Source organism: Xenopus laevis, chromosome 2L, assembly GCF_017654675.1.
Source record: "Xenopus laevis strain J_2021 chromosome 2L, Xenopus_laevis_v10.1, whole genome shotgun sequence".
Classification (NCBI taxonomy): domain Eukaryota; kingdom Metazoa; phylum Chordata; class Amphibia; order Anura; family Pipidae; genus Xenopus; species Xenopus laevis.
Window position 1 is genome coordinate 177,136,380 of NC_054373.1, and position 18,717 is coordinate 177,155,096.

General features: G+C 36.5%; 1 protein-coding gene across 1 annotated transcript; it reads right to left on the reverse strand.

The window, feature by feature from the left end:
* Positions 1-1,025: 1,025 nt before the first annotated feature.
* Positions 1,026-9,836, reverse strand: LOC121399746 (serine/threonine-protein kinase mig-15-like). The gene is made up of 17 exons (XM_041581304.1): positions 9,798-9,836; positions 8,433-8,468; positions 7,155-7,208; positions 6,997-7,032; positions 5,803-5,847; positions 5,111-5,191; positions 4,762-4,788; positions 4,484-4,549; positions 4,209-4,265; positions 3,832-3,960; positions 3,445-3,555; positions 3,256-3,346; positions 3,033-3,151; positions 2,361-2,415; positions 1,960-2,038; positions 1,576-1,729; positions 1,026-1,237 (listed from the first exon to the last, which is right to left on the reverse strand). The coding sequence occupies exons 1-16, from the start codon at positions 9,834-9,836 to the stop codon at positions 1,579-1,581; spliced, it is 1,176 nt and encodes a 391-aa protein (XP_041437238.1). The 3' UTR covers positions 1,026-1,237; positions 1,576-1,578.
* Between the last annotated feature and the right edge of the window lie 8,881 nt (positions 9,837-18,717).

An 18,717-nucleotide genomic window follows, 5' to 3' on the forward strand; every position in this document is an offset into this window, starting at 1 on the left:
ATTTGCCCCTAAGGGGGTTATTTACTAAACCTTGTATTTTATCTGGTTGGGCTTTTCAGGGCAAAAACTCACATGTTTTTTTTATTTATTTTTCCCCGATGCTGCAAAAAGCCTGAATCAGAAAATCCACCTTCTCAGACCTGTCGAGATCCTGTATAATTCTATTGGAGAGACACCTATACAAACGTGAAGATATTGTTGTAGTTGCAGCACAGAGCAACTATTAAGGAATTGGACGCATACCATTTGGAAAAGCTGTGCTAACCACCATCCCCCTCTTATATGTGAAGATATTGTTGTTGTGCCGGGTTTAGCCTGATAATCTGAAAAATTTGGGGTTTTGGGACAAAAACCCTGAAAAAATTCAGTGATTTGGGAAAAAAGTCAGAAAAAAAATGGATGAGTTGGATTTTCACTCGATTTTTCCCAATCCGATTAATTTGAGTTATTTTATTTTTAGCTGAAGAAATAACAAATATCACAGATATTTGTCTGATTTAAGAATAAGCACAATAGTATTTCAATACAAGCCAGATTAGTTACCCTCATGTTAAACAAGGGGATGTACTAACCTTTTAATAAACCACTTTTACAGAACCCACCAGTCTCAAATATTACATCCTCTCAGGGTTCAATAATAGGCAATCCCCTAAAAGACATTCATATGACAACAACAAAGGCATTTATTTAAATTAGGAATTTTCATCTAAGGCCACAGAAACGTGAATTCGCGATTTTTTCAGCGACGTGAAACGGGAGAAGTTCACCCATAACTAAACATCTCTTATAGAGCTCTAGAAGGATTCTAACATTGCAGACATTTAGCCTGGCACACTGCACCAGTGCTTGTAGCATTAATAATGGTATTAGCCACTATTTGCTTGCTGCAAGAATAGATATTAATGGCAGACTACCATTAGGGATGTCTCCTTATTAAAAAAATATACAATAGAGGTCAATGAAATTTTAAGATGTTTATTGTTTTTTATAATGTACAAGATCATATTGATGTCAATCAGCCGCTGTTGTCAATTAGCCGCCATCGGGACCAAGGGGCATGTTTAACATTGGTTGTCATGGGCAATATCTCCCGAAATCTCTCCAGATATTTATCTCCAATGTTAGTAAACATGCCCCAAGTCTGCGGGGCCCAAAGATGACATAAGGGCCCTGCAGTTGTGCCCCCGTCCCTCCCCCGATGGCTGCTATGATGTTCTGGAACTTCAGTGCTTCAGTCCTAAGGAGAGAATACTCAGTGTTAGCCATGGAGAAGGGTTGTCTGTATAAGAATTCTGCAATTGTCTTTCTATGTGTATTTACTATTATTTATATCCCATTCCCATTGCTGCTAATTTAAAGGTCAACTACTACAACTAATAATAACATTTCTCTATAGATGTGGCCTCGTTCAGTGACCTCTGCCCTAATACAATCTCAGCCTTATATAATGGGCGGCATTAGTTACAGAATTATAATATATGTAGTAAAGCTGGAGACTATAGTAAGAATAAGAGCAGTAGGTGGATATGGTCTGTACATCAAGTGAATTGTAATGAGAATGAGCAGTTCCCTTACTTCTCACTGCAGGTGCCATTTGATATTGCTCTTCACACCCCTTTCATTAAAGATCTTACAAATGAAGGGGTGTGATAAGAGCTTTCCAGCAGACGGCCTCCAAGCTGGATCTTTCTGGAGGCATTGGCCGACGAATGAATGGAAGTTGTCGCTCCTGGAAAAAAGAAACAGAAGCCAAAATTAAAATTGTTTATGTTAAATAAACAACCATGTGCCCTGAATACCTTAATATCCCCCTCACCAAAACGAATCCCTTGCTTGTTTCCCCACATTTATTATTCCCACCCCTTCCCGCATTACCTTTTCATTTCCCCATCATCTCCCCTTTATTTCCCCACCCTCTCTACCTCTCCCTCTTTTCCTGTTTCAGTTGAAATGACTCACCATTTGTCCCACAATAATACTGGCGCAGGTCCGTGCATGATGCGTTTCATGAGTTTTTGCTGGGGAAATCTGCTGAATGCTAGGATGTAAGAGAATACAACATAAGAACATAATGACTGACAATCACAACAGTTGGAGGGCGATTTACTCAAATTCAAACCTTTTCTAATTTTGTAAAAACTCAAATTAACTAAATTTTGTTTTTCTTTCTCGATTGCCAGCACACTGAAAAAATAGCGGATTCACAAACTGGAAAATTAAAATTTTGGTAATTCTGCCATTAGTTTTTAATATTTAATAATATTCAGTGTTACAGCATGACACATACAGTAAATGCCCTCTAACTTTTCTACAAATTGTTCTTTATGTACTAACGTACAGTCCCACTGGGGTTTACTTACGGTAATAGCCTTCCGCCATTTGAAGTGCTGATATTCCCAAGGACCATATGTCAGCCTAGGTATTAAAACATAAGAAAAAGGCAAAAATTAGATAAGAAAACTAAACAGGGCATATAAAATATTCTAGTTGTGGATCATTTAAATCCTTTTTCTATCTATTTGGAATGCACAAAAACAAAATACAGTGGAACTTCCATTTTATGTATTACAGGGGATTAGAAAAAAATGGTATAAAGTCCAGGAAAGTGTAAAATCAGGGGAATTCATTATATATCATATAAAAGTGGGGCTACACACAAAAATGTGTAAAATGTGGGAAATAAAATCAAAGGGTGTGAAATGAAGGTTTCACTGTACAATACAAAACCTGACCTTTGTACTAATATAAAACATTTGAAGGAGTAAAGTGATGTCACTAAAGAATGACCCCAGGCTGAGCTGGAAAACCCCATAAAGAGTCAAGTGGAGTTGGTTTCTAATACTCCTGTGCACTGCACTCAGATTTGAGAATTTCTCTCTTCGCTTCTCCCTCTCATGTCACAGAAACCACTTTACAGCTTTGGATTCACTGTTATGAGAGGGGCATGTGAAGTGAGTGAAAAAGTCCATGCAGTGCACCCCGTGTAAGCTCCATACATTATATATAAAGTGAGAGAGAAGATATCACAATACCTTAGAGTTATACCATATGGTCTTCTTGCCAAAATTGGCCAGTACTTCTGGCGCCAGGTATGGAATCCGCCCAGACGTACTGTGACTCATTTCCCCGATGGTGGCGGAGCTGAAATCACCTGAAATTGTATGACAAAAGCAGGAATTGTAATATTCATTTATAAATGTATCCAATAAAAAACATGGATAAATCCGTTTTTTTCAGATTCGAAGCATCACTTACTGATCTTTACATCTGCCGATGTTGTCAGGATAATGTTCTGGGGCCGCAGGTCGTGATGGATGACCTTTTTGTTTTCCAGATGACACAGGCCCTGGGAAATGAATAAAGCAAATATATTAATATTTTTTCTGCTCTTAATTTAACTAGATTTAGCCAGAAAAGTGCCAAGGAGGATCACATGAGACATACCTTTAATACCTCCTTGCAGATGTACGCTATCCAGCTTTCATGCAAGGAGTACTGCTCACTGGTGTAGATGAGATCTTCCACCGCTACACCATTCCAACGCTCCATAGAAATCTAGAAAAGAAAGTTTGACAAATAAATTTGTGTGGTCTATAATTATATTAGGAAGTCTGGGGAAAGGCTGTGTGGATGTGAGTCAGAAATAGACCTACACAAGCATTCTGGGTGTAACTACAATATCAGATGCAACTGAGAACAAAGTGATCCACATGCACCGTGACTCTTTCTTACCAAACTGAATAATATTTACATCTATAATGTTTGCTTGTATTAGAGCTGTTGATTGGCATGTTGGTGCATAAATTGTAACCTGAATAAACACTTCCTTACCCACAGTCCTTCATAGTGGGGCTTCTTTACAGAGGCACGTTGGTAATAAGCCCCATAGTAGCCAATGACATTTTCGTGGCCTCTAATAAGTTCAAGGACTTCCACTTCTTGAAGGATGTCTTTTCTCTTCTAGTTTCAAACAAAAGAAGCAAAGTCAGTACAATGGATACAATTACAAATACCCCAGCCTAACTTGTAGTTCTGAAAAATGACAGTTTTGTAATATCCCTACATGAGAATTGCACAATATGTTTGCCTCTCTCTGTTCTTATTTCTTAAATCCCATACATTTTTCCATACAAGTTCTCCTTCTACTAAAAATCAGGTATAAAAAAAGTTTTTTGTATCTAATAATTATTATTATCAAGACTCATTACCTCTATGTCCTTTACGATGGTCACGGACACATCCAGTTGTTCTTTACGGTGCCAACCCTGCAACAAAAGTAGCCAATGAATCTCTGATCATTACTGTGTCGGAACATTAGGGAAAGCAAACACACATACTGGGTGGATATGGGAAGGTTTATTGGCAGATTGAGAAGCACAAGGAAAACACAGAAGGGACAAAAACTCTAGAGGGAACAACCAATCGGCAGAATCAACAGAATTAACCAAAACCATGACACAAGTTAAGCCATAAAATATCTTACGGTATAATTCATCCCGTAGCTGTCCTGTCCTGTTGGCTCCAGGATTTGCAGATATGTCCTGGGCGTCTAAAACATAACATTGTATTAAAAACATGATAAATACAAAACTGAATTAATATAGTGCAACCTTTCCAATATGTGAGAAGAACAGGAGGTGTAGGGGAGCTGGGAACTGGTGTATTAGGGGAGAAGGCTGAGGGCTGGAATATTTAAGTCAAACCATTTGCTGTGCTTTTGCGTTGTTTAGTGTTCCAAAATACAGTTTAAAAGCTGCTTACCGGGAACTTTACTTCAAGCTGATTCTCCTGGGGAAGACAAAAAAGGTTTTCTCAGATCAATTGTTTTTGGGAAGTGCTAAAATTACAATTTTAGCGGGAACATTTTTATTATATGAACTGAACCCTGGAGTGCTTAAATGGAAAGTCCATTTTTGTTCTATTGAGACCAGATGATTTTTTGTTTACCTGACAAATGTTAGCGTCAGGTGGTTTTGGAGACTAGTTAAGAAATAAGATGAAAAAGGTGTTGCGAAATGTATCAGGTCTCATTTAAAGAAGCTAAAATGCAATCTTGCATAAAATATAGGCTGATTTTTATTTGCCCCTACTCTTCCTCTCCTATTCTTACCTGGCAGTTGTTCATGCCCAGATCCAGCTCTTGCTTTTGTTTTTCCTGGCAGTTGGTATCGTCAGGGGTTTCTGATGGTTCCTGGTTAAGAGATAAAAGTCAAGTTATCAAATCAACTCAACAGCATTTTAAAGAAGAAGCGCAAAAAATGTAGATGTAATATTTAGGGATTGGTGTTTTATTTGTAATTATTCGGTAGTTACTTGGCAGATGACATTGAAAGAGCCAACAGATTACCCTGGTTAAGAGCAACGGTAAAACAGGCTGTTAGTTCAGCACTCTCCTCTGGGAATATGATGATGTTGTAATGGGAAAGCATCAAGCTAACAGAGCTCATGTTTAAAAAAAATGGCTGAAAATTGTGGAGGGTGCCCCACTAGAAAGAGCCAGACTAAATATCCAACCTCGTAACCCTTGCTTATCAAAAAAGACTTTGGTAATGATTATAATAATAGTAAGAGGCCTATAAGGAACACTGTTATTAGGGCATTGCCAGTAAAAGTCAACACAACCTGTACATTTTCATTTCTATTTTTTATAACAGATGGTGATTGGTTGGAATAGGCAACTTAGTACCTATGCTGGTAATAAATTTCGGTAAATATTGTTATTGGGATAGAGATTATTTATGAAGCATGTAACTATGTTCTTTTAAATACATTGGGGCCACTGAACAATTCATTGTTGGTTACCTCATAGGTGTCACATTGGGGCTCTTCAAGTCTTTCGACGGTTTCCTAATTAACAGAGAAAATGTTATTTTATAAGTTCAATCCGCGGACATTATTACAAAATAAACCTTTGTTACTCATTGGTTATGTCCTTCTTACCTGGGAGTGGCAGGGGCTGATATCAGCTATCAGAACTTGCTCCTGCTCCACTTGTTGTTCTTCCACTTGTTGTTCTTCCTGTTTAAGAAAAGGGAAAAAAAGATTTTAAAAATGTTATTTTATAAGTTCAACCCGCGGACATTATTACAAAATAAATCTTTGTTACCCATTGGTTATGTCCTTCTTACCTGGGAGTGGCAGGGGCTGCTATCAGCTATAAGATCTTGCTCCTGTTCTTCCACTTGTTGTTGTTCCTGAAAAAAAAGGTTTTGAAAATGTTAATTTACAAGTTCAACCCGCGGACATTATTACAAAATAAATCTTTGTTACTCATTGGTTACGTCCTTCTTACCTGGGAGTGGCAGGGGCTGCTATCAGCTATCAGATCTTGTTCCTGCTCCACTTGTTGTTCTTCCTGTTTAAGAAAAGGGAAAAAAAAGATTTTGAAAATGTTATTTTATAAGTTCAACCCACGGACATTATTACAAAATAAATCTTTGTTACTAATTGGTTATGTCCTTCTTACCTGGGAGTGGCAGGGGTTGCTATCAGCTATAAGATCTTCCTCCTGCTCCACTTGTTGTTCTTCCACTTGTTGTTCTTCCTGAAAAAGAAAAGGTTTTAAAATGTTATTTTATAAGTTCAACCCGTGGACATTATTACAAAGTAAATCTTTATTACCCATTGGTTATGTCTGTCTTACCTGGGAGTGGCAGGGGCTGCTATCAGCTATCAGATCTTGTTCCTGCTCCACTTGTTGTTCTTCCATTTGTTGTTCTTCCTGAAAAAAAAAAGGTTTTGAAAATTTTATTTTATAAGTTCAACCCGTGGACATTATTACAAAATAAATCTTTGTTACTCATTGGTTATGTCCTTCTTACCTGGGAGTGGCAGGGGCTGCTATCAGCTCTCAGATTTTGTTCCTGCTCCACTTGTTGTTCCTCCTGTTTAAGACAAAAAAAACGATTTTTAAAAAAGATTTCCCAGCTCAATACTGTAACAAAATATTTCCTCAAAATATTTTTTATATATTACAACCATAGCATTTCTTCTTACCTGATCGATGTTGATATCAGGAGTTTCTGGAGTCTCCTGGTTAAGAGAAGGAAAGAAAAAAAACATTGTATTATTGGTGTTATAAAGAAGCTAAACTACAATCTTGCATAAAACATAGGGTGATTTATTCTCCACGACACTCTTTCTGATGTGCTTACCTGGCAGATGGTTTCAGCCAGCTCTAGTTTCTGCTCTGGGTTTTCTGATGGTACCTGGTTAAAAGATAAAAGTGAAGTTATCAAAACAACTCAGCTTTTTGGAGAAGAAGTGCAAATAATTGTGTAATATTTAGGGATTGGTGTTTTGATTTATTCAGTACTTATTGGCAGATAGTATTTCCAGAATCAACAGGTTGTACCTGGTTAAGAGGGGAAAATAGATCAGGGCTATAACTGCTCTATGTACAGATCCATATGTGGATGTAAATCATCTTTATATCACACATTTTATCTTAATGGATTATAGTTATAGTTAATGTTTCCATAAATAGTAACCATCTTGCTCAATAAACTGCTTTCCTAACATATTCCATGAATATCACCAGATTATCCAGGTGAAGAGCAATGATATAAGAGACTGTTAGATCAGTGGTCTCCTCTGGAAATATGTTCCAATGGCTGAGCTAACGACGCTCATGTTAAAAATATGGCTACAAACTTGTGGAACTGGGCCCTCTAGAAAAGGCTTGGGACTTGGTTGGGAGGGGGCCCAGACTAATATAACAACCATTACCTCCGAAAAAAGAATTGCGGTAATGATAATAATTATAATAAATCAACACAACATTTAAGGGAAGCTAAAACATAAAGACTGTTTGATACCAACTCCTTTACTGCTTACCAGGCAGATTATTTCGTTGGGTTCCTCCTGGTTAAATGATAAAAAGGTGGTGTTATTTTATTTAATTAAAGGCCTATCATTCACTGTTAGTTATCACTAAATGAGTATGGTTAATTTTGGAAACATATGATTTTGATTAGTTATAACTAATGTGAGTAAATAAATGCAGGGTCAGAACAGGGATTTATTCTGATAATAATAATAATGCAAAGACCAAGGGGTTATCCCTTTGATCAAGGAAGAAAAGTGTTTTACTAAGGTCCAAGACATCATGAAATGTGTCATCTATGGAGCTGGTAATGGATTATCCTGTAGCTGAATGTCACTATTAAATCGCTTTACAAGTAAGGAAGGTGCCCGAGGTTATCAAGTCATGGACTAATGATGATTAATCTAATGAGAAATAAATGGGGGATGTGGTCAAATGTGAATAAACTGGTGAAATACTGTAATTTTCTTTTGGACCAGTACGAATTGAACATGTATATGGTGCAGCTTCATCAAGGTATAAATCTATAGGCAAGGAAATAAACAGGGTTTGAATAGTTAGGAAAATGGTGTCAAATATGTTTGTTGCCCAGTTCTTCAACGCTTACCACAACAGATTTTCTGATGGTCTTATCTTTTTTTTTCTAAGGAAGACATAAAAAAAAGGTTTTATCACAAAAAAGCAATTAGCAGATAGGAAAACTATAAATAAATAAATGATATAAATCCAACTATAAAACACCTGACTCTCTCTCTCTCTATATATATAAATGTGTATGTGTATATATTGCATTATTAGGGATGAACCAAATACAGAATTTGGCCTTCAACAAGATTTGGATTTGTCAGAATATTTCTACCGGCTGAACCAAACCAAATTTGCATATGCAAATTAGGGGTGGGGAGGGAAATTGTGTGACTTGTGTCACAAAACAAGGAAGTAAAAATGTTTTCCCCTTCCCACCCCTAATTTGCAGGATTCAGATTTGGTATTTGGCCGAATCTTTTGCAAACGATTCGGGGGTTCAGCCGAATCCAAAATAGTGGATTTGGTACATCCCTAAGCATTATTCTTTTAAAAGTTAAAAAACACATTTTCGATCTAACTTAAGTTCATTTTTTGGACTTGGTGAAACCTAATCCAAACCCTAAGGGGTAGATTTTTCAAGGGTCAAAGAATTTTCAAATTCTAATTTTGAATTCTAATTTTTGTGTTATTTTAAGTGAAATTCGATCAGGGATTAGTTAAAATTTGATTCTAGTTTTTAAAAATACAATTAATTTGAATTTTGAAATGATCATGTAGTGGCCCTTGAAGAATTCAAATTAGACTATTCGCCACCTTAAATCTGCTGAATTACTGTTTTATCTTATGGGGGATGTCCTGGAATTAAGTTCTTTGCCACCTTTTTTCAAAGAAAAAGACTCCAATTGAGTTTGATTTGAGTTTGCAGGTAGATCCCATTCACCCAAATTGCATAAATTAAATTTTTTGGAAAGTTTTCAATTGTATTTAACTTGAATTTTGATTTCATGGGAGTTTATATAAATTCAACCCTTGATAAATCTGCCCCTTAAAGTCAGGACATATTAGTAATCTAAATATGAAAATAAGGATTTGGTGTTAGGGTCAGAAATGTGTATTGGGTATTTAATGACATCATTAAGAATTGGGTATTAAAACAAGTGTAATGCAGTGTATTCCCTATACTAGAGCGGAATCATATAACATATATGAATGGAAACAGCACTAGTGACTGTAGCACAATACACAGATATATTGAGGCCCAGTGAGTGTGAGCTGTGAGCAATCTGTCTCATCATGTTCACTATCAGCAACTGTCAGTGGGTCACAAACAGAACAAAGTTCAGAGATGATCCAGTAACAGAGTCTGAGGACAAGTTTCTGCTTCCATGAAGTTATTCACTAAATGAAATATGTCATGTTACAGTAGATAAAATGACGTCCTTACCTTGCGGAAACAGAAGCATTTACGAATCGCCTTCCACATGTTGGTGGGAATCACTCAAAACTGTTTGGATCGATGAAAGTTCTTTGGATTGATGAAAATTCTTTGAATCGCCGAAAAGTCTTTGAAACGCAGAAAATTCTTTGATTCGCAGAAGTCTTTGATTCGCCGAAAAAATCTTTGAATCTCAGAAATCTTTAAATCGCAGAAAGTTCTTTGGATCGCAGAAAATTCTTTGAAACTCGGAAATTCTCTCTATGGAGATAAAAAGAAAGACTTTAGTAATCCCAATACAGTGTTCTTTGTGCTGTAAAATCCCTAAACGTGTATATATAAATATATAGGTACAAAGTAACATAGTACAGCTAGGGGACCTGTTATCCAGAATGCTCGGGACCTAAGGGTTTCCGGATAATGGATCTTTCTTTAATTTGAACCTTCAAGTCTACTAGAAAATCATGTAAATATTCAATAAACCCAATAGGCTGGTTTTGCTTCCAATAAGGATTAATTATATCTTAGTTGGGATCAAGTACAAGCTACTGTTTTATTATTACACAGAAAAAGGAAATTATTTTTTAATAATTGCATTATTTGGATAATTATTATTTGGCCTTTTTGTAAATCAGAGCATTATGGACAACGGGATTCTTGATAACAGATCCTTTACTAGTAGCACACTTAAAGGGAATACTTGTAATAAAAATCAAAATTTATTGAAAAAATCAAGGAAAGAGCACAAAATCCAAATCCTTAAAAGCATGTGACTTTTCATCACAAAACAAGGAGGTAAAACAATTTTCTCTTTCTCCCTCCACCTCACTGATTTGCACATACAAATTATGGTTCAGGATTCGCCCGAATCTTTCACGAAGGATTCAGGGGTTGGGCCAAATCCAAAATAGTGGATTCTGTGCATCCCTAATATACATATACAGGTAAAGGATTCGTTACCCAAAACACTTTTAAATAATAAATCTCTAAATTATGGGATGGCCACTCCCATAGACTCCATTTTAATCCAAGAATTCAATTTCTTAATAATGATTCTTTTTTCTTTATAATGAGAAATCAATACCTTTTATTTGATCCCAACTAAGATATCATTCATCCTTATTTGAGGAAAAACAATTCTATTGGGTTTCATTAATGTTTCATTTACTTTTTAGTAGATTTAAGGCATGGAGATCCAAATTACAGAGGGATCCCTTAAGTAAAAAAAAAAAAACAAGTTCTGAATACAGTTCAAAATAAAATGATCTATAAAGCCATACATTCTAAAATATTCATGACACCATTAGCCGTCTGTAAGACCACTAAGTACCAGTATAAAAGAATTATTTTTGATAAAGTTTTCCTCCCAAATACACAGAGTTCTGCTCACCTCAGTCGCCTGATCAAGAATGAGAAATCTCAGGGCTACAGCTGGACACCTTGACTTTGTCCATTATGACATCACAATGACATTATGCAAATGTTTGTTTACACAGCTGTGAGATTCAGAGCATTATGACATCATACTTGCAGCCCAAGGCAGGACAGTTATATGAGCAAGTTACATAACGGTTGCTGGGTTCAGTTAATTTCAAATAAATTGAAGAGTAAAATGCAATGGGTTTTGTTGGCAAGATGAGAGTGTGTTTATTCATTATCCATTCTCAATATGGGGAATGATATCATTACAGCATGTATAATTATTCATACAAGGAATGGTACAAGTCATATATCACAGAGTCTGCCCCGTTATTGTATGTAATGTATATGAGTGTAGGGAACGCATTATGGTATCCCTTATCCGGAAACCCATTAACCAGAAAGCTCCAAATTACGGAAAGACCATCTCCCATAGACTCCATTTTATCCAATAATCCCACATTTTTAAAAATCAATTTCCTTTTTCTCTGTAATAATAAAACAGTAACTTGTACTTGATCCCAACTAAGATATAATTAATCCTTATTGGAGGCAAAACCAGCCTATTCGGTTTATTTAATATTTACATGATTTTCTAGTAGACTTAAGTTATAAAGATCTACGGAAAGATCTGTTATCCGGAATACCCCAAGTCTCAAGCATTCTGGATAACAGGTCCCATATCTGTATTGGCTTGTACCTGACATTCACTAAGTTAGAAGCAATCTTTGCTCATTGTTTTAGTATCCAAAAGTCTACATTTAGCATAGGGACTGTGCTGTCATTCTATGTATATAATTTGAGTACATGAAGGGGGTTATTTATCAAAGTCTCAATATTTTCTGCTACAAACTCCAATCAAATCCACTCCGGTTTTTCACGCTTATTTATTACATTTTCTGAAAAAGTTGCTTTGCAGGAAAAAAAAATAGATTTTATTAGGTGTAAATTATTAAATTACATTTTTTTCTTGATTTTTTATCTGATTTTCACGATTTCTTCAGATTTTTCACCCAAAAAAAAAATTTTTTTGCCCGAAAGCTCCGAAATCTTTGGGGTATTACACGAAACCCAGCGCACATCAAAAAATCATTGGTGCTTCTCCCATTGACTTATATGCAACCTCCACAGGTCTGAGATGCCGGATTTTCTGATTCTGACTTTTCCATCCTTGGGGTTTGATAAATTCCAAAAACGGTTTCATTTTTCAAAAGTCCGATTTTATTTAAAAAAAATCATGAATTTTACGTGATTTTTGCATTCGGAGTTTAGTAAATAACCCCCGAATTGTTGTCATTATAATACAACATAACATATTATTGATGTAGAATCAAGTACAACATCCCCCCCTTCAAAATCAAAATGCAGTTACATTTTTTTCATACAATTGACCTGGGGAAATGACACTTTAGAATTAAAGCCATAAAGCAATGATGTGCAGTATGTGGGATAGAAACGGAGATTATATTGTAGATAATGGGATGCTAAACTGGCAGCTGCCTCTTTATACTGGCAGTTTGACAGCTTGGATAAGGTAAAATTATTTTGGGGGAAAATTGTGTCCCAGAATGTTCTAATACATACAAGCAGCAGTGTATAGGATTTGCCCGTGCATATGTGTAAATATTCTAAGCGAGTACACACTGTACAGTTTTGTTTCCTATAAGATAAAAATGTATGTATGTGCCAGGAGCATCTGCTTAAAGGGGTGGTTCACCTTTAAATTAACTTTCAGTATGTAATAAATTGCTGACTCTAAGCAACTTTTCAATTGGTCTTCATTTTTTCTTTTTTTACGGTTTTTGAATGATTTGACTTTTTCGAATGACTCTTTCCAGCTTTCAAATGCGGGTCACTGAAAACAAATGCTCTGTAAGGCTACAAATATATTGTTGTTGCTACTGTTTATTACTCACCTTTCTATTCAGGTCTCTCCTATTCATATCCCAGTCTCTTATTCACATCAATACATGGATGAAATTGCAAACTGGAGAGCTGCTGAATAAAAAGCTAAATAACTTAAAAAAACACAAATAATATAAAATGAAATCCAATTGCAAATTGTCAGATTATCCCACTTTACATCATACTAAAAGTTAACTCAAAGGTGAACAGCCACTTTAAGACAGCTCCATCTATTTTCTATTTACTGTCTCACTCATGGTACAAAAAACATTCTGTGGGCTGCTGGACCAACTCACAATGGGCACGAATAACTCACAATATACAGAACAGTAGTGACGGGTGAATTTGTCCTGCTTCGATTCGTCACAAAATTTGCGAATATCCAGAGAAATTTGCAAAACGGGCGCAAAAATTGACGAAACACAGATTTTGATGCCGGCGACATTTGGCGCACATTAAAGTCAATAGGCGTCCATTAATTGTTGCCAGCGTCGGAATTGTCGCCAGCATCAAAAAAACTTTGATCCCAGTGAATTTTTGCTAGCGAATTTTCACGGCAACTTCACTAAGTTTTTTCCGCCAACGGTGAAACACGCAAATTTGCTTCGAATTTGCGCCTTTCCAGAAGAAATCCGCCGATCACTACTGATTAGTAATTCAGATTTCTGCCATTCTGCATCAAAGTCGATGTATCATTTATTTTGCTGGTATTTAATACAGGGCTCCCCCTACACTTAGCGGGTTATTTTACTAAACTCCGAATGCAAAAATCACGAAAAATTCATGATTTTTTTTTTTTATAGAATCAGAATTTTAAAAAAATTACGAATTTGCTGCGCACTTTACTTTGCTCTGAACTGTAATCCAACACAGGGCACAGAGCACAGGTTGTACCACTAGTGTGTCGCACATTAAATGTGAATAAATGGTAACATTAATAACCCCCTCACCATGCTGTGATTTTGTCACTCTTTTCTTTGCTGCTAGAATCATTTTCTTTAATTAAAGGGATACTGTCATGGGAAAACATGTTTTTTTTAATGCATCAGTTAATAGTGCTGATCCAGCAGAATTCTGCACTGAAATCTGTTTTTCAAAATTTTAATTTAATTTTGAAATCTGACATGGGGCTAGATATATTGTCAGTTTCCCAGCTGCCCACGGTCATGTGACTTGTGCTCAACTTGTGATAAACTTCAGTCACTCTTTACTGCTGTACTGAAAGTATTATCCTCCCTTCCCCCCCCAACAGCCCATCAGCATAACAATGGGAAGGTAACCAGATGACAGCTGCCTGTTAGATCTAATAACAACTCAATAGTAAAATCCAGGTCCCACTGAGACACATTCAGTTACATTGAGTAGGAGAAACAACAGCCTGTCAGAAAGCAGTTCCATCCTAAAGTGCTGGCTCTTTCTGAAAGCACATGACCAGGCAAAATGACCTGAGATGCAGCTACACACCAATATTACAACTAAAAAAAATACACTTGCTGGTTCAGGAATGAAATTTTATTTGGTGAATTATGTGCAGTGTGATTTAGGAATAAAAACGAGACCATAAAATTCATGACAGAATTCCTTTTAATACTTATTTTAATTTTGGGTCAATACTCAATTGGGGGAATGTAATAAAAGTCGCAAAGAGAAAAACAATTTGCACCAATAAAAAAAAAAATCACATCTCGCAATGTAATATTCTTCCTCAAACTGTTATCGTATAGAGAATTTAAATTGCGCACTTTTAAAAAGTGCTTGAAGGTGACGTAATCTTGTGGAGCAAACATAAGAGTTTTATTACATTTACTGGGTATTGGCTTAAACTAGAACATTTGCAAACTTTCTTCCCCTGATGGACATGGCCGCTAAATAGTTTCCTGGTTTCGCAAAAGCAACATTAAATTCACGCAAAGCAAAATTTGTTCACACAAAGGTATAACTTTTCACATAGCGAATAGTTTTTCCTTTACCGACTTTTATTACATTCCCCCAAATCTCTTTATAATTATAAGCTTACAAGCAATTGATTCTGTTAACGTCTTGTGACTGTGCGCTCTATTAGCATTTTACTGCTGGAATTTAATAATATAGGGGTTGTAGTGCCAAATACCATCCCAAGTGCTGCCGGTTTGCAAAAGTAAACAGGGAACGTATATGACTGGTTCCATTTATATTATAAACACCATGGGGCACATTTACTTAGCTCGAGTGAAGGATTCGAATGCAAAAAACTTCAAATTGCGACGTTTTTTTTTTGGCTACTTCGACCATTGAATTGGCTACTTTGACCTTCGATTACAACTTCGAATCAAACGATTCGAACTAAAAATCGTTTGACTATTTGACCATTCGATAGTCGAAGAACTGTCTCTTTAAAAAAAACTTCGACCCCCTACTTCGCCACCTAAAACCTACCAAACCTCAATGTTAGCCTATGGGGAAGGTCCCCATAGGGTTTCTAAGCTTTTTTTGGTCGTAGAAAAATCGTTCGATCGATGGATTAAAATCCATCAAATCGTTTGATTCGAACAATTTTTCGTTCAATCGTGCTAATTGCGGAAAATCCTTTGACTTCGATATTCGAAGGATTTAACTTCAACAGTCGAATATTGAGGGTTAATTAACCCTCGATATTCGACCCTATGTAAATCTGCCCCAAGTGTGGTAAATTCGGAGGGATGGAAGGAGAAGTGGGACATGAATATTTATTCATAACTGAAATGGGGGTCACTTATGAAGATTCTGGACAAAGTGCAAGACTGCTAAGCAATACTGGGTGGGAGTGGGGTGCTAAACATGTACCTCTATTTCCAACACTAGTTCAGGGTCCTGGAGGATCGCAAAATGCAATTGCCAGATTGGCTTCTTGTCCCCTGACTGATTGCTGGCGTGTGATTGGCAGCTTGCCTTAGACCCACCTTCTACTTGGCCCAGCTAAGGAATCATCTGTTTATCACCTATTAAAATCTTCCTCTTCTATGCAAATTGCGTGCAGAGACAAAAATTGTGTGTGCCAACAACACACTATATACATAAATGGGCAGATTCATTTAATTGATGTGAATTTTTTTTACTGTAATAAATTCAAATGTACTCACAACTTGAATCAGAGGTTATTTAAAAAAGAAATTCGATCGAATAGGAGCAATCCGAAAATGTATTTTGTATTCAAATCGAATACGAAACTTAAATCGAATTTTCCTCCGAAAAAACTTGAATGTCAGGAAGGCTATTGACATATTCAGACGGATTAACGGACGTCTGCCATTGACTTGTAAATGAACTCGGCAGGTTTTAGGTGGTGAATATTCAAATTAGAACTGTTTCCATGGATCGAGGTATGATAAATCTCACATCTGAATTTACATTTGAATTGGGAGATTAAAATTTGAATTTGTGATGTGTGAATTTTGACACAAAAATATTATTTGAAAATTCAAATTTACTATTCAACCCTTAATAAATCTGCTTCAAAGTGTTTCAAAGATGCACCAAATCCAGGATTCGGCCAGGATTAAGCCTTTTTTAGCAGGATTCAGCCGAATCCTTCTGCCTGGGTCAAATCGAATACAAATTTGCAAATTAGGGGCAGGTGGGAAATTGTGTGACTTTTAGTCACAAAAGGAAGTAAAAAATGTTTTCCCCTTCCTACCCCTAATTTGCATATGGAAATTAGGATTCGGGGGTTAGGCCAAATCCAAAATAGTGAAATTGGTGCATCCCTAGTATAAAAAGCTGTATAGTTTTCCAATGCCAATTGTAATAATGGACTCTAAATACAATGCACTTTTTATTTATTTATTTAGCAAATTAACGAATTATTCATTCATTCATTCATTAAAACTAAACAATATTGAATTTTGTGGTTACAGCACTGGAGATGAAACCTTTTTATTTGAATTTATGCTAAAACATAATTTTTTTCCAATGAAAGTTGGTTTATATACCAAGCTCAGTCAAGGTCAAAATCAAATTGAAAGAAAATTAAGGGAAAAGTGAAGATGTTCTGTTGTGTTTTTGTTGTTAATTGATGGGGCCTATTTGGATCCCCAAAATGTTTGCATCGTTTTTTAACAAATTTGGATTATTTGATTAAAATAGAGTCTATGGGAGAAGGCCTTCCCATAATTCAGAGCTTTCTAGATACTGGCTTTCCGGATAATGGATTTCATATATTTATTTTGTGCTTCATTGATACACCATATATGTGTGAGAACACTAAATGATTCCCAATAGTCCCAGGAGACTGCACGGTTTAAAATCAAGTAGACCACAACCTAAATCCATTAAGCATATTTAGATGGGTACTCACAGGTCCCCCTCTTGGGTATTAGCGTATCAGAATCTCTCTTTCCACCCGAAATACTCTGCTTCTCTCTCAATACTTTGGATCCTCTAGTGGTGAAGATAAAGATTAAATGTCTGTGCTCCTCTCTTCCATGAGTTCCTTCCCAAGTGCTAGGAGATGCCATCATGCCTGACGCGTTTCACAATCATGCTTATTCAGAGGCGAACTGGAACTCAATGGCACATGCTGAAGCTGAGATGTAAGAGAACAAGGATGGTTAAATTAGTCTGTACAGGCCATTTAGTAGAATGCCCAGTATATGCCAGCTGGAGACTGACAAGATGACATCATCATTATCAATATGACACTATGGGGCAAATTTACTAAAGGGCGAAGTGACTAATGCTGGCGAAAATTCGCCAGCGTGAAGTCATTTTGCAACTTCACAAATTTACTATCAGTCACCCTGGCAAAAATTTGGCAGCGATGCCGATAGCTTAGCGCAACCCCGCACCCTAACGCTGGCAAAGTTGCAGGGGGTGAAAATACGGGTGATAGGCTGAAAAAGATCAAAATTCTTTTTAGGGTGCCCACCTTCCCCCCTACATTTGTGGCACATTAACTATACTGTGGGCACATGTGTAGCGCATTAGAACACCTAAATGAACTTTTATTAAGTTTCCCTGGGCTTGTGTAGTATTCTGTATGCGCTGCTACATACACATTCATTGAAATTCAAATTTGGCGGCGTATGTAAATTAGCCTTCACTAGCGCAACTTCGGACCGCTCATCGTAACTTCGCTAGCGCAACTTCGGAAACGATCGGTAACTTGTGCGGAGCTTCGAATTTCGATTTCCTAGCGAATCTACGCCTGGCACAGTTCGGCGAAGTGTGGCGAAGACAACGCTGCCGCATCTACGGAGGTAAGTAAATTTGCCCCTATGTTCTAGGGAAGAATAGATATTGCATGGTGGCCTTAGGTTGCTTTTCTAGTATGCCAGGTTTCTTCTCTCTTGGCAAGGGAAAGCTGTTCCTTCTTAACTAATATGTCTATGAAACCATTGCCTCTCCTGTACCCCATTAGACGTTCCATATATTTATAGATTTAAATCTACAGCAGTAATGCTGCAATGAATGTTTTATCTTAACTTTATTAAAGGGGTTGTTCACCTTTAAATTACTTTTAGTATGATGTAGAGAGTGATATTCTGAGACAATTTACAATTGGTTTTCAATTTTTATTACTTGTAGTTATTTAGCAGCTCTCCAGTTTGCAATTTCAGCCATCTGGTTACTAGGGTCCAAATTACCCTAG